This window comes from Psittacula echo (assembly GCF_963264785.1).
Source record: "Psittacula echo genome assembly, chromosome: Z".
NCBI lineage: Eukaryota > Metazoa > Chordata > Aves > Psittaciformes > Psittacidae > Psittacula > Psittacula echo.
In genome coordinates this window covers 34663686-34689566 of record NC_137742.1, presented here as the reverse complement: position 1 = coordinate 34689566, position 25881 = coordinate 34663686, and the positions used below count along the sequence as shown (strand labels likewise).

Sequence of the window (25881 nt, the reverse complement as noted above, 5' to 3'; positions counted from 1 at the left end):
GTGACATCAGCCTTGCAGATGTGTTGTAATGAGATTGTCAGCATAGAAACTGGGGGTGATGTTTTTCTAAAGTGCTGTTACACTGGCCACAGTAATATTGTTGTTTGTTACTGGCTTAACCAAGCAGCAAATTTAGGTTCACAACTTCAGACCACATTTCAGCTGTTTCCTTGGCAATTTGCTTTTCTGTGCACACTGCCTGTGTTCTGGTGGAGACCACTCTTGTTGCAGAGTTTTGTTTATATTCACCTATGACTGCATAACCTGTGTGAGCAGATCTGTCAAGAAATGGTTTTTGGAAGGCGTATGTGAGTGTAAATGCTGGGGCATCCGCCGCAGGATGGCTCTCGTAAATGCCATTGGTGATGTGCTCAACATTGTAACATTACTAATTTGAGAGGTAGGTGACAGGCAGTTTACCTCTACTTTTTCTGACAGCAAAGCAATGTCACTGCATTGTGTGACCCATGTTTAAATTATACCTGACCACAGCTGACATAATTTTCTGGCAAATCATAAGTATAAATCTCCAGTCAATGGTAACACCATATTCTTTCATTTTATATATTTTTTTATTTCATTTATTTAATTTTATATTTTTTAATATAAAGTACCATCATGAAGATGGGTTTTGCAGTTTTTCCAAAAAAGAAACGTGAACTTCCACATACCAAAATAGAGACGCAGATGTATTTCTGTGTCTAGGAAGCTTACTGGGCCGTTCCTTGCTGGTTAGGGCCACCTTTTAGTACTTTAGACAGCTATGCTGATCTCAGCTACAAGTGGGTGTGAGGAGCCAACACTGTTAGGAGATGTTTATTTCCTGGAAAGAGTCCTAAAAAGCACAAATGATTATCCAGATTAGTGTTGTTTTTTAAATGGTTAATTTTATTTTTTTTCTCTGAGACAGATGTATATATGCAGATGTTTAATCTAATTGGCTGAGTCTGAATAGCTTGGGGTTTATAGCTGCCTTCTAAATTCTGTTCAGCCAGTCTGTCTCCCAGGGTCTAAGGTCACAGAGTAAAGTGTTCAGTCTCTGTCTTCTGTAGCTGTGTTTGTATATAAATGGTTAGAATTCTTTCATAGTCAGTACTTTTGCTCTGGGTAGCTTTCATCTTCCACTCGCAGTCTGGACAATAAGGTACAGATTCACTGTCTGAACAATAAGGTGCAGACACACAGCTGCACTCCCAGTGCTTGCTAGCCTGATGTTTACATGCAAAACAAGAGAACACATAGCAGAATAGCCACTGCCCCTTCTCCAGAGGATATTCTCTATAAGGCGCTCTTACTTCAGTGGCTTCATCTTGTTAGTAGAGGAAAGCTTTAGCAAAAAAGAATAAAAATGAGTTTGGCAGTATTGAGATAGTGGAACCTGGGTCCACTGGCTAGACTTCCAGAGTGATGGCCTTTCAGCCACTTTTCCATTAGGAAAGAGCTAAGAACTTTTCCTGGAACTGTCATCAGGGTTGATTTCATGAGCACCAACTGTCCTGAAAATAATAGTGAGAACTCATGAGTCTAACAACAGTCACAAAACCATGTGAAGTCCCCTTTGGCTTCCCATTGGGAAGGAGGGAGAAGAGCATCTCTGTCTCATATCCTATTAGTGAAAAGAAGGTGGAGTTAAATGTTGCATATAAACTTTGAGAAGTAATGTCTTGCTGTGCCACAGGTGGAAACATGGTGTATATTAGGTAGTGGACTGTATCCATCAGTAATGCACAGGCTGTCACAGATGTCAGGACACTCTTCTAGGCCTAAGCAATGGCCCACCTAAGGGGGCAGGAAGACAGCCACTGGGTCAGTGGCCTCTTATTCCAGCTTTTTGTTGAAAATAAGTATGTGGTTGTGTTGTCCCTATGGTCCTGATAAACTGTTTAATCATTTTACCACCTTTCCAAAGAGAACCATCATAAAATGAATTGACATGTGGTGTATAAACTCAGTAAACCATCCAGAAAAGTGTAAATTTGACTGGTTTAGAAACAATTTAATTACCTATTTTTATTTTCTGCTTTTTTATGTGAGCCTGGTGAAATGACACAAGGTAAAGTGGTGATGCTGAGATTGTGATTGGTAACTGCTGATTGGAAAGAGGAGATTGCAAGAGAGAATAAGAGCAATGTTTATAGGCTTGCTGACATTGGCGGGTGGGCTTGCTGGCTTTTGTCTTCCCTGCTGAAGGTTGCATTTCTTTTTCAGAGCTAGCTCTCAAAGGCATTACTAACTGTTTGATGTGTTTTTCACTGTAGGGATGACAGTAAGTTCCAATAAAAATGGCTCAGGAATGATAGTCCGCAGTGTCATCCATGGAGGCTCAATAAGTCGTGATGGACGGATTGGTGTAGGGGACTGCATCCTGTCCATTAATGAAGAGTCAACCACTGACTTAACCAACGCACAAGCCCGGGCTATGCTAAGGAGGCATTCACTCATTGGACCAGATATAAAGTAGGTAAAGCTAGATGATGAATTGTGGTAGGAAGAGACTAATAATCAAAATGTGGTTATTCATGGAAGTATTCTAAAGAAAATTTTTTGTTTAGTTTTACAACTTGAATTTCCCTTTAAGTTACAGCTTCAGATGGATAATTCACCTTCAGATTATGGGGTTGAAAGATAAAATCACTTGTATGAGAGGCTTCGGATGTTCTAACTAACATTATTACTGTCACTAGTATAAACATCATCATTACTGCCCTGCCTTGTGATGTTGAAGAAATGGTATTAGAGTTTTGCTGTCATAGTATGACTTTTCTAAAGAAAGTGGGGGTTTCCTCAAGGTGTTTGTGTTTCTCAAAGGTGAGCTGTCCTGGCCATTGCACATGTGATTTAATTTCATGGAGAACTTTCTAGTGAATTTTGGCTTTGACTGCCAGACAGAAAGTATGACACGTGATGTTAATGCAGAAAAGTAAAATTTAAAATGTTTTCAGTACATCTGTGACAAGCAGCAGAAATAGTCTATTTTGTGAAGTCACAAGTTTTTATTAGTACATACAAAGGAGCTGTTGCACTAGTGCATAAATATCTGCTCTTGGGAGTACTACTTTAAACTTGCAGTAATTAATACAAGTTCTGAAAAATATGCTTGCTTGATGAGAAGGTTTCTTCTTCTCATGTTCACTCATTTTACATCACTTTAACTTTCCCTTAAAGTACAATTCTTTCTAGCTGTCATGGTTATGGAGTTAGCTTTACCCACTTACACCATCTAGAAATAAGGCTGTTCCTTAGCTTGTAGACAGTGCTCTAGACACACCAATGCAGCTCCAGGAATCTAAGAGGTGTTTTTCTCAAACCGCTCGTAACATGGATTGGGTCAGTTCAGTCCCGGTGCCATTACAGGTAACTGTGTGGTTTCTGCCAGTTCGAAATTAACTGCAGGGTGTTTGGCTCTTCCACAGAAGTATTCTAGCTTTGAAGAGACACGGCATTTTGGGAGCAGATAGGTGAAGTATCTTCTTTGTGCATAGTAAGTTAAATTGTGCCATAATTGTCACAGATTTAGGATTATGGTGTAATGCAAGTTTGTGTGAATAATTGGATATGCTCGTATAATGAATTACATTATTGTCAATTCTGTAATCAGTATGAGTTGCTGATAAAATATGACATTAATTTTTATTATAGGCTTTCAAACTCTATTATACTTCTGACTACCACAGCAGTTGGTATGCATGCATGCGTGTATGTGTTTGCTTAGATGTTACAGCACCATCCTCCTGTGAGGAGTCTTTTATTAGTGCCACAGTTACGTAACCAAACACAGATGTGCTCATTAGTTGTGCTTATCCTTTTAGAGCTGCTGCACTTTACACTGTGTGGCTTCAAGTTTTGTAGTTTTTTACTGATATGTCAGAAATACCAGAATCTCGTCTTAGACGTGAATATTCAGATTTTGCAGAGAAAAGTTCATCCCCTTTCTGAAAGACCTTGCAAAAGAGGGGCAGTTGCTATTCATGTTCTTACTAAGATATTTTGTCTTTCATTTTATATTTATGTTCTTTGGTGCATTCCCATGATAAGGATTTAAAGTGAAGCTGGCTTCTGCGCTTTAAAGAACTGAGAGGCCAAAACCTTTGGTAGCTCCTAAAGGAGTCTATAGCAAGAATAAGGACAATATTTTTGGGCCTACATAGTTTTGATACAGACCTATTCAGGATAATTAAACTTTTCTGTAATTTGTACTTTCAGGAGAGCAGTACAGGATCTCATGAAAAATGCTATAATGAAAACATGTGGACAATGTCCCAAGTCTGAAAATGGAGATGTGAAACATTGTCTTATGACAGATGTTCATGTTTTCAGGGGGAGATACCCAGCTATGTAGATGTCTTTTCAGAGCTAGTGTGGTGCACCACGGTGCAGGATTTGCTATTTAAGGGCCAGCATTTCTGATGAGCAAGTTGCATCTCTTTGGTGTCTTCCGTGGGAAACAAGGGTGCACAAGACTCAGATGTGTCTGTCTACATATCATTCCTCTTTATCCATACACGCTGCAAAGTTGGCACATTGAGACTGAGCTTTTTTTGGGTAGCAAAGTGCCTTTCAAAAAGTGATTAAGTAGAAATATTTTCATTTCAAAGCTTTATTTCAGTGGCATATATTATTTGCTGAGAAAATATAAACCTGTTCTTACTTGCCACATAAAGGCTTTGTTTTATTTTATTGAAGGAAACTTGATTTTGAATAGTTCAAGAACCTGAAATATGAGTTTCAGACTAAGGTATTTATTTTTTTTTCCCCTTTGTGTGTAGAAAACCAGATGTGTGGCCATACAGAATGCATTCTGTTTCACTTCTCACTCCACCTTGCCAGGAGCTCTTATAATTCTGTAATAATAGCCAGTGTTTTGTGCTCAGCAGCAGCTGCTTGTAACATCTGTCAGATAATTACAGAGCTGAATCAGAATTCACCTGCCAAGAACGTGAGGATGAATTCCTGATCAAGAAATAAAAGATAGATTGCAATTCCGTTTTCCATGCTTGTTAATAATCACTGCTATAGAAAATAATAAAGAGCAGATGCTTTCTGGGGGAGGTGTAGATGAAGCGGAGGTGAACGGGGAAAAAAAGAAAACAAAAAGGAGAAAGAAAACAGAAAAAAGCAGCTCACACTTTTAACTACGTAAATATGCCTCTCACATTCAGCATGAGACATTGACATCTGTTAACACCATTGTAAAAAGATACTGCCTCATATGCTTCACATTCTAGATCTTCTCCAGCACCTGCTGATGATCAGGCCCTCTGTTATGTGTGAGTATTGGCGATTCAGACACTCATTATGGCTCTATGTTGCAATTTGTCTGTAAAATCATTCCATGCTTTTATGACATCCATAGTAACATCAGGTATATATCCAGATATAGGTACATATTCTCTCTCTTTGTGTGTGTACATGTGGCTGCACATGTTAATGTTTATATACATTACTTTTAAAAAGGTATGAGTGTATGTGGGTATATATGTATGTGTATATTGCTTTAACTTTGAAGATTGGAGCCTACTTTTAAGACTGGAATGAAAACACCTGTATTAAAAAAAAGTATTGCTAATATTTTTAAATTTGATCTATGTCAGCCACCCCAGAACATATGTGTGCGTGCGTGTATAAAGGGTTCACAGCTAGAATTGCCATGAGGATGATGTACTGATATCTGGATTAATCTCAGTGTCATATTTTCTGTGGCACTTACATTTTACTTCTTTCATGTATAAAAAGGTTCAAATTAGACCTTAAATGTTAACAACAGTAATTTGTCCTGAGCATTCTTCATACTTTGTTATTTGGTTTGTTAGTGTTTCAAGGTTTTGTGTGGCTGTTCAGTCAAGCATGTGATAAATGTTCCTTTGTACTGCATGCGGTTTTGTGTTTAAAATATGTACACCATTGGTGTTTCCATTGTCACTGCTTTCACTGCTAGTGCATATCTCTGTGGGGAGGAGGGTGGCTGTAGCTTTCAAGAAAGGAATCCAGAACACTTTTTCCTTCAAACCGTACAGCTGTGAAAGAGAGGAAATGATTAAACCCTGCATATTCTTTCTCTTGAAATTGTTGACTTTAACTTCTCTTGCAGATAAGAAATGCAGCACAATGGTAGAGCAGTCATTTACTTGTTTCCTGGTTTCTGTGTCTTAATCCTTATTTTCTGGCACATGTTTCTATTACTCTCTTCTCTGTGAACATATCAACGCAAATATCAGTCCATTTTTCAGGGGCTATTCATGTGCCTGGGTGGATTCTTATTTCCACTTGCAGCACAAGGGTCAACAGAGTTGACCAAAGGAGTCCAACACTTTTTTTGTCTGGGCTTCTCATAATCCCAGTCACACACTGGGATTGTTGTTCAGGATATTCAGGATGATGCTGAATGTCTTCAGACCTCACTGTGACCTCCAAGAAGTGAGCTACAGTAGCAATTCAGCAAATGGTTTTTATAATTGTGGCATGTCTGCCCATGAAATACTAAACCGCAAAAAGCTCTTAGCAGATTCAAATTTAAGGTTTTTAGTACACTACAACCTTGCTGTGTGTCACAGAAGGCAGGGCAGGTTAGATAGCCACTGACCAAAGATGGTGTTCGGATACACGTATTTCCTAAAACTCTAATTTACAGCAGAACTAGGTTTTTTATATAACTTTCTCAATTCAATAATAACGTGCAAAGGAGATAGGGGAGGAGTACAGTCACATCAGTAATGCATCTTAGCTAATGAAAGCAGTTAGTGAAACCTTTGCAGTTAACTGAACTTTGGAAATCATGAGCAAGAAACAAAGGTGAACTCCTACACAGAATATACCTTTTCATACATTTGACCCATGTAATTTAGTTTTATATGCTGTTTTTTTCAAAACACAAGTAAGTGTTCTGGTTTAGATTTATGAAGTAGCTGAGACACTATTGAAGTTCATTATTGTAGGTAAGAATGAACAGTTAAAAACATTTTGAATGTTCCTTTGTGTGCTTAAAATTAGGCAATTAGAACTGTAGTTAAGTACTAGGATAAAAATAATGTCATTTTCCAAACAGCTAAAATGTAAAAGCTCCCAGTGATACTATCTAAATTTGACTCCATCTGTGGAAATCAATTATTGAATTCAGTTGTTCAATTTCAAATGCATTTTTCAAGATGACGGAGTGAACCTCTTTTCTTGTTTCTGTGCTGTCCACAGAAAGGGAAGCTTAGCTACGTAACAGAGATTTTGGGATATGTTTGTAAGCGTATATAAAGTTGGTTGAGAGCATCCTTTGAGCCATACCTTTTGAATGTCTCAGCACACTGTCAGTTACTCATTCATATACTGAAAAACAACAGGGTATCACAGTGCGTATGGTTTGTGTCCTGCTTACCTGATCTGTAATGTTGATGTTGCATAGAAGTAAGAGGTAAAAACTACTACTGCCTTTAAAGCTTGACACCCTATGTAATTGTTCGCTACATGGTCCTTGCACAGAAAGACTGGACAGGAGTTGAAAGATGTTGGACACTCCACTGTCAGTGATCACACTCCACTGTCTGCATCCAGGCTGAATCTGGGCATATCTATTTCATTTTTAGCAGGCTGCCATTCTCCTTCCCGTGCTTTGAACAATAGTTTACAGCTGCAGTTTAGCATGAAAGAGATTGTTCAAGCCTCGTAGCCAGCAGAAATCTTGCTTGCAGTTCTGGTGTCTTTACTGCAGCTGGCTTTCAAGGGAAAATACATTATTTCCTACTTATTTTTATAGGGTGAAAATTGATGAATTTGATTGGGATAAAATGATGAATGTAACTGGATGAATGACACATTTTCTTTTATTGAAATGCAGCTTGCATATCTTGTAGCTTTTGTAAAGGCAAGGTATTCTTATGGGCTTAGTGGGTGGTGCTTCTTCAGCAGCATTTGCCCAAAACATAGAATCATAGAATGGTTTGGGTTGGAAAGCACCATAAAGAACATCTAGTTCCAACTCATCTGCCACAATTAGGGGCACCTTACATTGGGTGTTTTGTGACCATACTGCTAGCACTTTGCTATAGTTCAACACATGTGGAGTTGGAGATGGTTGAGAAATAGTAGTGATTATTTTCAAAATCTCTTTTTCCTCTTCTTTCCTTTTCCCTGCTAGGGCTTTGCAGAATAAATGCTGCATATCTTGCATATTTCCCAGTGCTGGGAAGTCCTTAGGGAACACAGATTAGAGTCAGTGACCTGCTGAGTGTTTGTTCCCTAGTGTATGTTAACTCCCCAGCATTTAAAAATGAAAACACTTTATGTCAAGCACATAACACCTGTGTGTCTGAAAGAAGGCCAAAGCAGAAGAGGGAGAGAGATTTCATGAAGAGAAAAAGTGGTGATAGTATGAATGGTTTAGATCTCCATTAAAAGAACTGGAGAGTTCCTCCTATTCAGCACCCTAGGCACTTCCTTAATGATCATCTTCTGCAGTTTTCTATATGTGGTTGATACGAGAGGAGACAGGGAACGTGCTTGGGCACAGATGAAGAAGACAAATAAAGATGATCCTTAGGTTAATTTTGGTAGTGTTTTGGACAGACAGCATTAATCATAAAAAAGTTTATCTGCTCTGCCTTCTTCTGCTTGCTTTATTCAGGAGAAAACCAGTGAGAGAGGGAATTGGTGACAGTCAGGTAGTGATGGACAGAAGAGCCTCAAAGTTAGACTCGGAGCTAAAGGAAGTCTCTTCTCAGCAGCTTAGATATCCTTGTGAAGTGGTCAAGATTTTTATTTTTGCCATGTCTGTTCTGTGAGAAAATATGCTCGTGTTTCTTTTAACCGAGTGACGGATGAGCAGACAGGCACTTTTTTGGTGTTCTTTCCATCAGCCTTACTTCTTGGCAGACTTACATCTGATAGCTGAGTCACTTATTGAACAGCTAAGGGTTTTTAAGAAGACAAAGCATCATTAAAGGATGGCTATCTAAGTAGCCCAGTTTAGATGATGGTGTCCTTTTGCCTATAGAGGGAAGTATTTTAAGAAATATTCTTTGTGGCTTAATCTTTCTCCTTCTCTTTGTTTCCCCCTCCCCAGCCTATTGGGCCATTTCTGTTCCTGGCATTCAAACAAAGTCAGGTTACACTAGGGCTTCTGGAGTTTGCACGTCATTTGGCTGGTGAAACTTGACTGTCTGACTGTCCCAAGCTGGCTGGCTGGGAATGCATGGAGGGGTGGAGGAAGGAGTTGATCAGGGAATTGCTCCCTGCAGCACAGGTGGTGTGCTGTAACACATTTATAAGTCCAGACCCAGGCAATACTTTTCACCAAAAGCACAGAAACCTAAAATAGATACAAAACTGCCCAGGAAAGCACAAAACCTTCTGCCAGCTGACTTCAAGAAGCATTTTCAGCCAGCATTTAGGATGGTAATGGTGCCTCACATTTCACAGATCATCAGTGTTTGTCTTTTTTGCACGAGGAATCTGTTTTGATTGAAGCTGGATTGTCTCTATTACACTCTTGTCATTGTTCAAACACCATTTTACTTAAAATGGAATGGCCCACCCTCAGAAAATTATGTGCTGTTCAGCTACCTAATTTGACCGTAAATGCGTATTTGTTGCAAAGTCACAAAGGATTCATGCAAACTACTTATTCCCAACGTACCAGCACTGTGACTTTGAAGTCAATGACTCCACGAAGTAGTCTTGAGTGGCTTCCTCATTCCTCACACACACCAAAGGTAGGACCAGCAGTCCTTGTACTACTTTAACCATGTCCCATTTTATTGCAGTATTACATATGTGCCAGCAGAAAATTTGGACGAGTACATGCCCAGTTTGGAACAACAAACAGAGGGAACTGTGCCACTTGAGCTTTTGTCTTCACATACTGTTAGGTGAGGCTTATTGTTTTCTGGCATAGAACTCTCAGATGTAGCACTTTCTGTACACTTCGCACAATTTAGGAAGATAAGTTTTATTTTAGAAGAGCTGAAAGATGGAGAATTTTCTTCAGACCAGCAGCCATTACAATAAAAAGCTGTTCCTATTCATCAGCAGGGAACTCCCAGAGCTTCCAGAACGTGAAGAGGGGGAGGGAGAAGAAAGTGAACTTCAAAATGCGGCTTTCAGTAACTGGAACCAGCCCAGAAAGTAAGTGCAGATCTAGTTGCACTGTATAAAATTTCATCTGAAATGAAAAAAAATTGAATCCTGTGATATATTTTAAGATGAATAAGAAAACAACAGAATTGCTGCACTTATGTATGTTGTGCATTGCAGGAGTAATTCACTGCTGATTTTTACTGCCATTGGGCTTAATTGCTGCAATCTTGCAGTTTCTTGCTTACTTTAGTAATCTGTTTTTATAGACCGACTCTCTGGGAGCCAGTAAGAAGAGACAGAGAGAAGTATTAAAAGTTTTGATTAGAATCCAAAATAAAGTAAACAGCAGACACAATTGCAGACTTTCTGAGCAATCCAGTAGATAACTCTCACTTAAAAAAAGAAAGCGAACCAACTTTCCAAGGAGGAGCTGTTTCTGATTTTTTTTTTTTTTTTTTAAGCTATTGTGCAAATCCAGGTGTCTCTATTGTGCAGCTTTGTCATAATCACAGCAGATTTTCATTTATTTTGGTCCTTATTTTGTCACAACAGGGTTGAACTCTGGAGAGAGCCTAGCAAGTCACTGGGAATCAGCATTGTTGGAGGACGAGGAATGGGGAGCCGCCTGAGTAATGGAGAAGTGATGAGAGGGATATTTATCAAACATATCCTGGAAGACAGCCCAGCCGGCAAAAATGGGACGCTAAAAACCGGAGATCGGATTGTGGAGGTACCAGCCGAGTGCCTTCTGCTTGCAATACCCTGGCATCTCAGGAGCCGCTGAGGTGGTCTTGGGCCAACAGCTGTGTAATTGCTCCAGCTGGCACCTCTTGAGCCATACAGAGTGTATGTAGTACCATCTGCTGATGTTTGTGTGCAGACAGCTTCAAGTTGAATATACAACCTAAAACATAGATGATGGACTCTGTGAGCAAACATATGGGAGGCTACAAAGCCAGCAGTTCTACCTGCCTGTTTTCAAACCAGCATGTGTAGGAAAAAGGTTAAGTTTGGTGAGGCTAAAAGGTTTTACGTTTGCATATTGGCTAGTGAATAGCAAATCATGCAAATAAATGCCAAGCTTGTTTCCTAATCTTACTCAGATCACATAATTCTTGTGCATCTTGTGCAGGAATTAAGGGCGAGAGAGGTTTTTTCCTGCTTACATGATGAAAGCTGGATTTGGTACAGAGAAAGTTAAGAGCGTTGTGTCCATGCCTAAGGACAGGGTAGCCAGTGGTGTCACATGGAGGAATTTATCTAGATTTCTCTTCGGCTTAGCCTGTCCCGTGTTGATGCAGCCAGTTGTGCTTTCTTGTTTAAAGATTTGAAGAATGAATATACTGAAAAGGGTGTGTCTTTCCTGTGATGATTATCATAAGTCAGACATTACCTCAACTCCAGTGTAATGCCATTAGGAAGTGCACTCTCCTCTACACCCTGCCTGATGTCCTTAGCTGATTGTCTGTCAGTAAGAACATAACAAGCAGCGTGATGGACATGGTGATTCTTCCCCTAGCTGAGAGTGGGCTGGCTTTACATGGTGATACTTAAACTTCAGTTTGCTCTCTGCCACAAGATCTTTATAAACAAACTTGAAATAGTACCTTAATATAGATGGGACTTTCTGCAGTAGGGTGGAAGAGTTTCCAGTGTATGACAAGTTGGGAGGTGGAATTTTCTTGATAAAAATTTAAAAAACATTACTTATAGGTGTATACCTGGATTTTTATAAATGCATGTTGTCTCTGACAATGGTGCTTGCAGAAGTTGGAGTCAGTGAGTGAAATTACGTAACTAATACTTTGTTACTATGATTGTTTCTGAATGGATTATTTCAGTTTCTCAAGTTGTGGCATATCAAAGCTTTTCTGTACTAGTGCATACAGTATTTCACTCATGGGGTGTCAGAGTGCCTTAGTGTAATTTTTCAGTTCCTTGTAGGTTTAGAATTTTCTCTCTCAGATTGGTTTTGTGCTCTTTTTATTTACATTGGATGGTCAAGTTTAATGTAGAGTTAAACAATTTCAAAGGTAGGGGTAATCCTTATTCTATAACTTTGTGTTCAAGAATTGCCACTAACAAATAGCTTTTCTATGTTAGCTTCTAGCTTTCATTATGGCCACTATAAGAATGCTTTACTGATGCTACCCTCACCATAACATAGTTCTTACCTGGATCGCAAGGCAAACTGTTTTACACATCCATGCATACAAAGGAATGAAGGAAAGCAACCAATCAAAAATTTTTCATCATCCTTTGTAAATCCTTTCTTCTAGAAGAGAGAAAGCTTTTCAGCTGACCTGAAAGCTTACCTTCTGTGGAATGAGTTTAGTAGCTAAACTTGTCTTACGGTGTTTGGGAGAAAAAAAAAAAAAAAAGAAAAAAGGAAAAAAAAAGAAAAAAGAAAAAAGGGGAAAAAAAGTACAATGTACTGACATCATACCCCATAATGAAAGATTCTCCAGCACCTAACAATTTTCAGTTTGTAAATCTCATAAAGTCCTGAGAAGAAGCTTATTCCAAGATAGGATTTACAGGAAGCAATATTTGGCAAACGCTACCACTTTCTTCACATTATCTTATTTCCTCTTTCTTTATCACATTATCATATCTCTTCTATTATGTTGCTTGTGGGAAAACATATGGAGCCTGAACCAAGAACATTGACATCCTGGTTTTAAAACCATGGAGACTATTTGTTTGGTGTCCTTTCAGTGCTCTTAGAAATCTCAAACTTGTGTGTGAGGGACCTCAGGCTAAGTCATTAGAAACCTTTGCACCAGTAGCAAAGGTTTGGGCTTAGGTTTTAGTCAAAGTTCCCTAACCAAAACACAAAGCTCACTCATGATTCTTGTAGCTTTTTGCAATTTTAAGATGAGGCCTTCCAATTACAGGTGGATGGAATTGATCTCAGAGATGCCAGCCATGAACAAGCTGTGGAAGCCATACGGAAGGCAGGCAATCCTGTAGTCTTTATGGTACAGAGCATTATAAGCAAACCAAGGGTAAGCATAAAGAATATGAAAAGAGATGTTATACATAGTAGTAGATAAAACAGTGTTCAAGGTGGTGGTATTTGGGAATGGGATATTTAATCCTTAAAGTTCCATCTCAGCCATTGTAGGAACAAATATTTGATTTAAGTATTATTTCCATTTAGAATGAAATCGATTTGGATTTGGAATTGCCCTCCAGCACGCCGTCCTCAAACTATTTTGAAAAGCCTCAAGAAAGATAATTTGTTGGGGGGCAGAGTAGGAGTCTAATAAACCGAACTCTTAGAGATTGACAGCATGTCTGAGGAACGCATGCAGAAATACAGCACCTGTTAAAAAAATTCATTGGACATTAATGAAAGGACCTAGAAATACATGAAAGTTTTCCGTCACTAAACTGCATGGACATTGCAGACAAAAGCTACTGAGTTTTAATATAAGTTGCTTGCATCACTAGAAACTAAACTTCCTCATTGTAGAGTCTGTGTAAGCTGCATGTTTATTTACTAGTTGTCTCATAACTCTTGTTCTCCAGCCAGAGTCTCTTTGTAGCCCTTCTTCAGCTTCTGCTCACTGTGGGCAGAAAACTACTAACCCCTTTTATCGTCAGTCGTCTAAGGTAAAGTTGCATGAAAAGCTCTAATGAATGTTGGTTGTTGATGCTTGAGCTGCTAAAGTAAAGCTTTTGCATTTGCTGTGATGTGAACAAAATTGCCACTGCTCAATGTTCAGGCCAGTTTGGGATGGGAATGATTCCATTACTTTATCACAACTTACGTCTTTTTAGACAATGCTCCTTTGCTATTTTTAATTATAGTTCTGTGTTCTCATTATTTGTCAATTGTTAAGTTTGTAGGTTATTTCTTGGCTGTTTATTGACAAACCCTTATTTCTCTGTAAGCAGGAACATAGCAAATGATCTCACTGTACATATGTGTTGCTTTGTGGTCTTTGTAAATAGCATTATATTTATTGTCTTCATCTTATGAAACCTGCATCTGTACTTTATAATAAGATCTTACAAGGGAATTTCCTGCCTTTATTCATGTGCAGTGACCCAGATAGCTAGCTGCCTGCACACTGTAGCTATATTTAATATGGTAACACCATGTATTTAGCAAGGCAGTCAATTTCAAGTGATGTGTTGCTAACCAGTCAGTTTCTTTCCCTTTTTTTTTTCATTTAGGCTTCTGTAGTTGATAAAGAGATCCTATGTGTACTCCAGAATAATGCCCAAATAATGCAAATAAGCTGTGAAAAGCTAGTTGATAGTTATTCTGGCAGGAAGTTATCCATCAAATCTGTATTTCATACTGATGCTGCTCTGCTTATTTCTGAGTAAGAATTAATCTATCACAATGGTTATGGTCCCAGGTAATTTGTAGGGTTACAGCACTGTGCTATAAGAAATGCTACCTAGTTTGTGATACTTCAGCATCCTGGACGTATTAAAATGCTGAACAAAAGTCAGTTAAATAAAAAAATAAGAAATATAAAATAAATCCTGTTATTTTAGGGTTTGTTTTGAAAAAACCCAAAACAACACAAAAACCCAACAACCCAGTAACAGGAGAAATAGCATTGTAGCATTTGCTTTTCCTGTCCTAGATGTTTTAAGAAAGTGTGCTGAACCTTGCTCTGTGGTTTTTTTTCGCATGGTAGTTGGTTCATTAATAGCACATTAATAACAATGCTGTTTCAAGCATTAGAATTTGAGCTAGCAGTAGTATTTTAGGTGCTATACCATCATGATGAAATACAAAAGGCAAGATTTTGAATTACTGTGGCTGATCTTTTGTTTTCTCTTTACCAGGATTTCACTGGTTATGTACAAAATGTTTGTGATGGTTATTTTAGTTGCATAAATTTTTACCAAGATGCAGTTTAAAATTTTATGCAGATGACAAATGTAATATAGTAGGATCAACACACTGGAAAATTACTTTTCCTAAACTTCCCTTTATAAAATTAAAAATCTAATGTGAATCACATGGGTAAACAGAAAATCTTGTAGGGAAACTGCCTGTTAACTTTGACTTGCCAGTGAAGAAACCTTGTTCATTGAATCATAGAATAGTTTGGGTTGGAAAGGACCTTCAAAGGTCATCTAGTCCAACCGCCCTGCAATGAGCAGGGATGTCTTCAAGTAGATCAGGTTGCCCAGGGCCACATCCAGTCTGGCCTTGAATGTCTCCAGGGATGGTGCACCCACCACTTCTCTGAGCAACCACTCACACACAGCTCTACTTTCTGATTGATGAAAATACGGTAGAACCAAGACATATGTTCTTACCAAATTGCATTACTCTTCTTTTTTTTTTTTTTTTTTTTTAAATGATATTTCAGAATAAATGTTTAAGGATACATTTTCTATTTTTAGGAGCATTTAAGAAAACAAAATGCTTTAAAATAACTTTTAAACAGCAGCATCTATCTGGATTACTTTAATATAAACATATCAGTTGATACTGCAAACCTTTCACATTCCTTTCCATTTACTATACTTCTTATTTTCCAGCAGAAAGCTGGAAAGTTAGAAAGCTCTAAGTTAAACTTAGAGCCCTACAACATTTGGTTAATTGCCAGATGGATACACCTAGTGTAGAAATTACTTTTAAGTATTCATTGAACAGTATTTCCAAAATATTATGCAAAAATCAGAGCTGTTCCCTCTTTATTAAACAGGTTCTGATCTCAAAATAGAATACAGAACAAAAGCTGCATAAGGAATATTAATACTTTAATTATTTTAAAATCCTTTAGTTTTGTCTAAATATGAAAATTAATTTTGTGTTAAATAATAATAAGGAAGTTCCTTGTATTGTCTTCATCTATTTAGTCTGGGAGAAGACTAGAGAATTTAGTCTCATTAAATTATAAATTCAGAAAATTATAGATGCATGCAGACACAATAAGTGATCTGTAAAACTTGTCATTAAATGGGAAGTCTGTTTAGACATGCCTAATATTGCTAAACCTTCTCTTTTGTGAGACAGTGAGTGTGTTACCACAGGAGGTAAATCAAATAATGAGAATTAATCAGTGGCTTTCAAAATAAAACTAAATTACTGCATTATTACAAAGAATTGTGTTTATTCTAATTGGGAAAACCACGACTTTGTAATTAACTAATGTATAAGAGTATCCCATACACTGAGATGCTTGGACAAAACGGTACAAATATCAAATATTAGCAAGTAATTTTTTTATTGTTTATGCTGCTGAATTCCACGCTTTATGCACTTTGTAGGCTGGAACAGTTAGGAGAAGGCTTTTCATTTATGGTCTTCTAAACATAGCTCATGAAAACACTGAACAAATACAGTTTTGCTTACCTTCTCATGTTTGTAGCAAAGTACAGAAAGCAGACTTTGGATAGCACAAACAGCTAACTAATTATGTTTTGGTTTATGAGTCAGTAAGGATTCATGTAAAAATGTAAAAATGTTTTTGTTTAGTTTCTATTATGTTTACCTTTTAGAACCCTTCCCTGCCTTTCCCGCAGAACAGTCTCTTCTGTAGGCCAGCTGTCTTCAGCAGCACTAACCCGTTTGCTGATTCTTCTCAGTTCAACACTAACAAGGTTGGATGATGACGCACTGTCTGCCTTTGACTCACCAAACATTATATGTGTGCTTCTTTGCCATTAGTATGTCTGCATTTAAATTCTTTTATACCACTTTGGGTGAGATACTGTGCTGATGAGAGTGTAATTTCTGTGTCGTGAATTAAAAAGCCACAGACACACATGCACATAGAAAGTTTTGAAGAAGTTAAAAAAAATGCCAGCTCCATTAATCATAACTACTAAATCTGATATAATCAGAGCTACCAAAGGGGTAGGTTCTCAATTACAAAATTAGACCCTGTGGTTTATGTAAGATATCTACCTAAGTGTAACTCTCTCATCAGCGTGAGGTGTTTTGCTCCTGCGTACTTCATTTTCTTTTCATGTGGTTAGGACTTTCCAGGTTTGATACCTCTTTTTGGTTTTGCATTAGAAAAAAAAAAAAAATCCCCAAACAACACCGGCAGCTTTCATTTTGTGATGCTGAAAATATTTTTCCTCTGCTTCTTTAGAATTATTTTAATGCGCTATAAACAGGATGCTGACAACTTTGGAAATATGAAAGAATTTTTTTTGTTTCTTTCCTGTGGTTAGTGCTTACTGCATGTTACTCATACTGGGAACAGACTTAACCTCTAACACAGTAATAAATAAAAGCTTAATTCTTATGTGCATGCATTTCTGAATTAATAAAATAATTCCTAGCTGGTTGTACATCTTGGGAGTGTGCCCTTTGTCTGTTTTCTCATGTTGTCAAATACGTTGAATGTATAACAAGCATTTATGGTATGTGGTGTATAATTGTATGTGTATTTTTGAAATCTCTTTGTGCTTGCTACAGTTCTGAGGAACAGAAGTAGAAGTATAACGTAAATGATGGCTTGTACTTTCTATATTTTCAAAAATATTTCTGAAAAAAATGGCACATATTTGTAGAGAAAACAATGTTTTTGAAGATTCTGCATAATTCCTTTTTTAATATTAAGAATGGTATTTTGTTGTCTCTGTCTGCGTCTGCTGAGCTAAGGTTCATGTACAGTAAGAAAGTGCTGAATCAGGGTCCTTAGTAACCCCTAAAATGCTTTCGTCCATTTACAAATGGAGTTAATAAAGTTGTGGCAGTTAGTAAAATGAATCCATAATGAGTTATTCATTAATAATGCTGTGTATTGCCAAAGGTGCTGTAACGTGGATTACTGTTTTCTGTTACTGTAGGAGGTATCGAATCCAATTAGGGTTACCTTCCGTTGTTCCCCAACTAACCCTTTTGTTCCCACACCATTCAAGGTTTGTCTTGATTCCAGTGAGTGGGTCCTATCGTATGTGTGCTGTACATTTGTACATGGCCTGTGATACGTTTCTTCCTCTGTGTGTGCCTCCTTTGTTGAAAATGATACTGCTCCACATTTCTGGTACTTGCTTGGCTGTGATCAGTAACCCTGGTAGCCAAATGGGTTCATGCACTGTCTGGTGCTTTGCATTTTAAATGAAATACTGTGCCGTTGCACACTGAAAGTATTTCATGAGTTAAAGCATTTTAGATTTTTCATGTGTGGCCCGATTCAGGGAGCAAAAGTCTTATGTGTGTGCAAATTGTTGGGAACAGCCTCTGCTGCTGATGGTGCATGTGTGGCAGGCTGTATTCTGGATGCAAGACATGGTCCCCTCCACCCAAATGCTATTGCAACACCCTTTTTACGCTTCTCTCAAAGAAGCCTTGCTTTTACTGTGGTCTCAGCATTTCCTTGGATGTCAGATGTGTTCAGATTTGTGTATGCTTGCAGAGAGGTACAGAAGGAAACATTTTATTGTCAGATTGTGGTGGTTGCAGTTCATAAATGCTAATCTGTCAGCCATAGATCCACATGTTATAGATCTTCCAGAGGTTCTTGACAGCAATTTTTTGTTCCTTTTTTTGGTCATGTTTTCTTTGATTTTGCAAAGTTCTTAGGCACTGTCATTTACCAAGAGTACTGCTAAAGTGGTATATTAATTTTTGTTTTATAACACAGAGACTACTGTTAGGTCTGCTGATCTGTTCTGCTCTCACCCTCTATTTCCTCATTTTTTAATGTATGTAATGTAGATTTCTAGTTAAAACTCCAGGAAGCAGTCTGAAAAATCTGTGTTTCTAGAACTGCTCTCCACTTCAGCCCTTCTTGAGGTGGAGGTCTGTCACCCAATTCTCTCCATGGTGGATACATGAATTTTTGATTATGAAAAATTGCTGTGAATGTTACTGTTTCCACCCAGCTCTTATTCTGATGGGTAACAATGTCTTTGCTAGATTTTTGGTGCTTTAGTTGGGTTTATCTCTGCCCTGTAATGATTAGCATGTTTTAGAGTATAACCCGCATAAACTGTAAATAATGCCTACATGAATTTTGGTGATGCAAGGTATCATCTCAGCAAAACTTACCACACTTTTGACATTTAATAACTTCTTAGTTAAGCTCCTAGAACAAGTTCCTGAATTCAGTGGTGAATTCTCCATCCCTGGCAGTGTTTGAGATGGGGTTGGACAGAGCCTTTGGTGACATGGTCTAGAGTGAGGTATCCCTGCCCATGGTGGGGGGGTTGGAACTGGATGATCTTAAGGTCCTTTCCAAACCAAACCATTCTATGATTCTATGAAAAGAATTTTTTTTTTTTTTTCCCAAGCAGAAGCAGAAAGAAGGAACAGAAATAGGGCATTTTCGTTTTCTTTAAATCTTTCAAGTATACAGAGAATGAAGGTAACTCATTTTCCTTGAGAAATGGACCTTCCTTAAATTTTGGTATGACTAAATTGGTAACTTTCTGGGTTTTTTCAATGCCTTTAATTTAAAGCAGATTGGAGTTTCCCAAGGTGTATGTTGTTATCCATTTCACTGTTGCCTCTGGTGAAGAAGTCTCAGTGTTTTCAGTACCCAGAAACACCGTATGTTCAGACTTAAGCTAATGGAGGTAATGAAAGCTGAAATGATGAGAACAGGCTTATGAAGCTGGGGCAACACCTGAAAATCCTAGTGTTGGAAAAATACTTTGTTTTCAACTGAAGTCTTTGGTTTTTACATCAGCTGCTGATCTGCCAAGTATCAAAATCTCTTGGTCTCTTGAGTATGCATAGGCTTCAGAATGATGATACTCAGATACAAGTTTCATACTACATGCTTACTCTGAGCAAGCCATAATGATATAAATTACAAACCCTTAGCCAGATCTCTAATCAGATTCATATTCCTCAGGGAAACTGACTTGAATGGAGGCTTGCCAAATTCTGGATTTGGGCGTTTAACCATTATATTGCAGTAGTCATGTAGTAACAATTTTAAACTTTTCGTGAATATGAATAGGCCACATGCATGAAGACTAAAAGTATTTTTCTCCTTTGTGATTTAATCTGTATCCTCCTTTGTTTGATCTCCCTCATGCAGCTTATAGGAAACCAGTAAATAAGACTGAAAAGGTCCAGATATTGTCTGTTCCTTTTATTTTTAAATTGTCCTTTCACTTAATATGCCAGGGTTTTTTTTGTGTTTTTTTTTTTTCTGAGGACATTTTTTGAAAGCACCAAGTTCTTTGTTTCCTTTCCCTTTCCTCCTATTTGGCTTCCAAAGCATATGATAGAAAGAAATTATGTGCAGTAGATTTTAAAAATAAAATTAAGTAGAAGTCTCTTACAGATATGGCATTAAAAAAAATTGAGTCTTCATTAGAGATTTTTTGTGAAATGGAAAGTGGCACATAAAACTTTACTGAATTGGGCTTTATTGTGAGGTCTGTTTGCTTCTAAATACATTTTGGAGTGATGTTATCTCTTGCCTTGCCTGGTGTTTGTTTCCATCTTTGATCTCTTGCAGCCTTTCTGTGCTGTATTACTAATTTAGAATTCCAGCTGCTTGGTATTTAAACTTCAAAGCCATAGTCATTGCCATTCAACATTTTTGTATACTGGTTTGCCCTACACAGAGTCTGCATCTGCTTAGTCTCTGTGTTTTTCTTATTTTCCACAGGTATTTGGTCAGTCTGATTTAGATCCAGAAAAGACTTCACTGTGTAACTTGCCTATGCCCCCACCTTCAACATTTTCAGGAATGAGCTGTGATGTCACACAGTCATCTTCTAGCAGAGTCTCAGAGGATGGGGAAAAGAAGGATGAGTTCGGTTACAGCTGGAGTAAGTTTATCCTATATGACAATGTTTGAAATATTCAGTGTTGAAATAGCACTGTAGCAGAAGATACGGGGGGATCCAGTTTGAGCTACTTCATTTTCATGTGTTTTCTGTTTTGGGTGTTAAGTGTGCCTGTCAGCTTTCAGCTGTGCTTGGTCAGATGCACATAATGAAATACAAAACTAATTTGTTTGTCTTCATTGCATTCCTATCTCTGTTTTCCTTAATGGTCCAAATTCACTGTTTCACTTGTAGGACTCCTTGAAGATTTTCAGTGTACTTTAGGTAACTGATGACAGTAATTGGTGTGATAACTTTTGTTACCTGAAATTGTTACTGGAGGGAAGATTATTGCATTTTTTTTAATTTATTTTTTTAAGGGAGGTTTTAATCTTTTCTGAAGTTAGAAGGAAAACAAGGAACTAGGAGTATTGTTATAAGTTACCTAAGGCTTAGCTTAAAAGAGAGTGTGGTGTGCACTTGAAATTTTCTCGCCTAGTTTGGTATTCTTCTATCAGATACTGCCCACTGGACACTGATCTTGACTCTGTAGATGACTTGTGAACCTCTCCAATGTAAATCCAACTTCTGCTGCCCACACTTTTACATTTAGAAAAGATTGTGCAGCGCTATGGAAGTCTGCCTGGGGAGCTACACATGATTGAACTGGAAAAAGGAAGAACAGGTCTGGGACTTAGTCTTGCTGGTAACAAAGACCGATCCAGGATGAGTGTCTTTATAGTGGGAATTGATCCAAATGGAGCAGCTGGCAAAGATGGCAGGTTACAGATTGCAGATGAGTTACTAGAGGTGAGTTTTTGCAATTTCTACTGAAATCCAACTTAAAATATTTGATTCTTGCTGCAGGGTGGATGTCTCTGAGTGGGCTTTGAAATCCCCAAGTTATCCAAGTTGACATCACAATGCTACCAGATTTTCATTCCATTGTTTGCCAGATAGTTGCAGTTGGTTATAGTAGTACTAATGTGTGTGCTTTTAAAATGGAGAAAAATGAGGGATGACAGCAGTTTCTGTGTTATGGAGAGGTATAGAAGGCAATATATTGCAGACCATGGAAAATAATTAAAATTCCATTAGTCCATCCATCTGTGGAGTGTTCCAGACTTTCTGATTACTTCTCTCTCTACTTGAAGTATGATGATGTCAGAATATTTTCATATTGTGTAACATATACAGTGGAATTTAAATTGTAGAAACAGGAACAGATCCATCTGCATTATGGGCTTTTATCTCATGACACTTCGGAACTGTTTACTAGTGGCTTTATGGACAGACATAACCACTGAAAGTGCATTCCAAATATGTATACGAGCATAACGTCCATTTTTATATTACCACAGTTCAGCTGATGATAGTTGCAGGTGTATTCTCTGCTATAGCTTTTCTGATGCTTTCTGGTAACAGTAGGTAACACTACCCTCACAGAAGTGCGCTGCATAACTTCAAAACTATGCGTGGAGGTGTTAGAGGTTGTGCTGGGAAGATGGTACAGGGAGGCAGTGATGAGACTGAGCAAAACTTGAGGAAGACACGGAGAGTGTAAACAATGTAAGTTGGCAGTTGCAGACTAGGAGTGAAAATAAGGGATTTGTGGTGCTGTGGACCCAGTCTCATGGAGGGACCTAATAGCTGCAGGGTCCAATGTTACCTGTTAGATGGTTCTCTTGAATCAGTTAAATGGATATGGGGTTTTTTTTTTTAAACCTTGATGTTGCAGATACTGAGTATCCTCTGGACCCACTGAAACATGTCTGTCTGAATCTGCTCTCATGTGATTTCTTGCTAACTGTCCACGCTGTAAACCTGATGCCAAGAGATTGTCTCAACCTCCTGTGAGAGGAGACACCTGGGCTTGCTCCTTATGTTCTCAAGTAGCTGTCCTTCAGGTGTGGTAGGCCATGCTCCATCAGCCAGCTGACAGCCTTACCTGGTTCTTCACAAGCCCATGTCAAACACTGGATTGTCACCTTCAGTGTAAATCACAAGACTCAATATCCCTGTGACTGTGCCTGGTGGACACAGCTTCGACCCTCAGTTCAGTGTCTGGCATCTGTTGCTCACTGTTTGCCACTACTTTGCTTCTGTTAGTACTAACTGAGTACGTGTTGCATTATTTTCCCTTTGTGTAGGTCCAAACTGTCCTTTTCTAATCTTTTCCGCTTTCCTAGAGTGGAATTCTGCACTGTAGTTTTCCATTTCTAAGAAATGCAACTTAAAAAAATGTAAGTGAATTTGCCTTAGTCTGCAAATTCACACTGATACCTTGAATCATATCTGAGCTTCAAGGGGTTTCAATGAGTCTACTCTGTCAAATGAAGACAATGATTGTCATGTCAGACCTTCACATTGTAAGTGCACAAGTGTTCAGACTCCTCTGTATAAAGTGCCTAGCTCAGAGCTGAGACTTGGTAAATAATACCTCATTGCTGGGTATAAGTGATCCATTTATTTGTTAGCATTAGAATTTCCCATGGCCCTGCTTTACCACTACATCAGTCATGAGGTGATCAATGGCAAGTGGAAATAGATGATATGCCAAGTCAACCCAGTATAACTCAGAGAATGGCATTTTTAGCACTGTGACAGTGTTAGTCTGAAATCAAACTGTAAGGAATTTTATACTGGAAGAAGGGAGTGAAAACTGGACACAATATACTTTGCTATTTCAATATAATTGCTTCTTTAGTCAATGGTGTGGGATAATAGATTTTTTTAAAGCTTAAAAAAATAAGGGAATTAGAATATTTGGGGAAATAATTGCTACCTTTCTTTATGTAGATAAATGGGCAAATACTCTATGGAAGGACTCATCAGAATGCTTCCTCAATAATCAAATGTGCACCATCTAAAGTAAAAATAATCTTTATCAGGTAAGTTCTGGTTAAAGATCTGGCTAAAAAGGTTTCTTTTTTAATATGCTCAAATTCTGCACAGAGTGTTTCTGGGTTAGTTTTCATTTTGGTTAAGGTAGATATGCTTTTGAACCCAGTTCTTGGTAGTTGTTAAATGTGTCTTGTGTTTTCTGGTTTTGATATTTGCAATGTGAGTGCCAGAAATAAAGGAAAGCACTAGATTTAAACTTGTTCTAAGAAATATGGTGCTGTGTTACAACATTCTCACTACATTTCTTAACTGAATCTATTGTAGAAATAAAGATGCAGTAAATCAGATGGCTGTTTGCCCTGCAAAGTCGGTAGAGGCTTCACAGTATACCTCAGGGACTCTTCCAGAGGTAAAGTAAATTTTTGTTTTTCTCATTGACTAAGATATTAACATTGTTCTGGATAGGGGATTCCCTGTTTGCTTGGCAAATGCTACAAAATAAAAAGAAATCCAATAGAAAAAACAAATGAGGTTTTAGTAAACCTGCTAAATTTAGTACAGCTGTGCTCAATTCTGTTCTATTTTATATTGGTCTAAACTATGACGTGAATCTAGTGTTTCCATGAATACAGTTGTAGCAGTTTAAATGAATCCAGAAAATAACCAGACCCACTTTAAATGTTTGTGTGCGACTTTATTTTGATGGAAAATATTGAATATTGTTGCTCACAGTTACGTTTTCATTTTCTACTAGATTGATATCACTGCTGCAAACTCCAGTCCTTGTTCTGACTTCAGTTCTTGTAAAAACATTCAGTATGTGGAACTCCCTAAGGTATGTGCTGAAAATTAAATTTACATCAGCCATATTTCTGTGCACTAGCTTACTTTTTTGTAATGGACTTTCTTATGGCAAGCAAACTTACTGGAAGTCAGAAGAGATTTCTAGAGGTCTTTTGTGAATGAACCCCAAAGTTTTCCTGACATAATGACTTTGGCAACCTCATGAGTCTCTTTAAATTCACATAAATTTGTGGGTTGCTCTGTGTTTATGAAGAAGTCACCACTTGTCCTATTTGCAAACCTTTTATTAAGCAGCTGGTGGTGGTGCCTTAGGTAAAATCATTGCTATCGCTGTTCAAAGTAAATGAATTGGCAGATTATTTAGTGAGTGTGTTCTTATATTTTGATAAATGCAGTACCTAACCATTTGCTTTTTTCTGTTTGCCCCAGGATCAAGGAGGCTTTGGAATTGCCATTAGCGAGGAAGACACAATTCATGGAGTAGTTATTAAGAGTTTAACAGATCATGGTGCAGCAGCAAAGGTGTGAGGACATTTGAAATCCAAATAAAGAATAGAATCATAGGATAGTTAGTGTTGGAAAGGACCTTGAGATCATCTAGTTCCAACCCCCCTGCGATGGGCAGGGACACCTCACACTAAACTATGCCACCCAAGGCCTCATCCAACCTGGCCTTGAACACCGCCAAGGATGGAGCATTCACAACCTCCCTGGGCAACCCATTGCAGTGCCTCACCACCCTTACAGTAAAGAATTTCTTCCTTATATCTAATCTAAACTTCCCCTGTGTAAGTTTTAACCCATTACCCCTTGTCCTGTCACTACAGTCTCTAATGAAGAGCCCATCCCCAGCATCCCTGTAGGCCCCCTTCAGATACTGGAGGTTGCTATGAGGTCTCCACGCAGCCTTCTCTTCTCCAGGCTGAACAGCCCCAACTTTCTCAGCCTGTCTTTTGAAGTAGCATCCAGAATTCAAAGTTTTCATTCTATGTTTTTTTCCAGGATGGACGAATCAAAGTTGGAGATCAGATCCTGGCAGTAGATGATGAAATTGTTGTGGGATATCCAGTAGAAAAGGTGCTTCTGAACTGTCAGGAATGTTGCAGAAATCACACCACTTAATGTAGGAGGTGACTGTGTCTTAAACAAAGACTGAGGTTTTCGTGGCTATACTCTGTTAATTTTCAAACCTGGATGAGAAAACAAAGATCTACAGGCATTATCTGGATAAGGAAACTACTGCAGAATTAGCTAAAGCCTGAATTTGAAGCTCAGCTGCTATTTTACATTAATGCACTACATGAATTGTCTATCTCTATGCTACAGTTGTGATTTTTGTTTTCCCTGTGGTTCATGTCTGGTGACTGAGAGGCACTTAGTTGTGAGAGAAGAGCCGTGAACTATTGCTCAATAATGATTTTTCATAGCTGTGCAACTTCGAAGGTATTAGAA

At 38.1% G+C, this 25881-nt stretch overlaps 1 protein-coding gene across 16 annotated transcripts in view; it reads left to right on the top strand.

Annotated features, from left to right (window-relative positions):
- MPDZ (multiple PDZ domain crumbs cell polarity complex component) overlaps nt 1-25881 on the top strand; it is a 96595-nt gene that overhangs the window by 53697 nt on the left and 17017 nt on the right. For 10 of the 16 annotated variants that reach the window (XM_080638088.1, XM_080638076.1, XM_080638077.1 and 7 more), the window contains 13 exons: nt 2259-2457; nt 5226-5267; nt 9747-9851; nt 10012-10107; nt 10612-10789; nt 12957-13067; nt 20622-20784; nt 21395-21591; nt 23581-23672; nt 23950-24034; nt 24380-24460; nt 24859-24951; nt 25432-25506. In XM_080638088.1, the coding sequence (XP_080494214.1) occupies nt 2259-2457; nt 5226-5267; nt 9747-9851; nt 10012-10107; nt 10612-10789; nt 12957-13067; nt 20622-20784; nt 21395-21591; nt 23581-23672; nt 23950-24034; nt 24380-24460; nt 24859-24951; nt 25432-25506 (1517 nt within the window). The remainder of the gene's footprint in view (nt 1-2258; nt 2458-5225; nt 5268-9746; nt 9852-10011; nt 10108-10611; nt 10790-12956; nt 13068-20621; nt 20785-21394; nt 21592-23580; nt 23673-23949; nt 24035-24379; nt 24461-24858; nt 24952-25431; nt 25507-25881) is intronic. The other 6 variants (XM_080638082.1, XM_080638079.1, XM_080638087.1 and 3 more) reach the window with 4 other exon arrangements.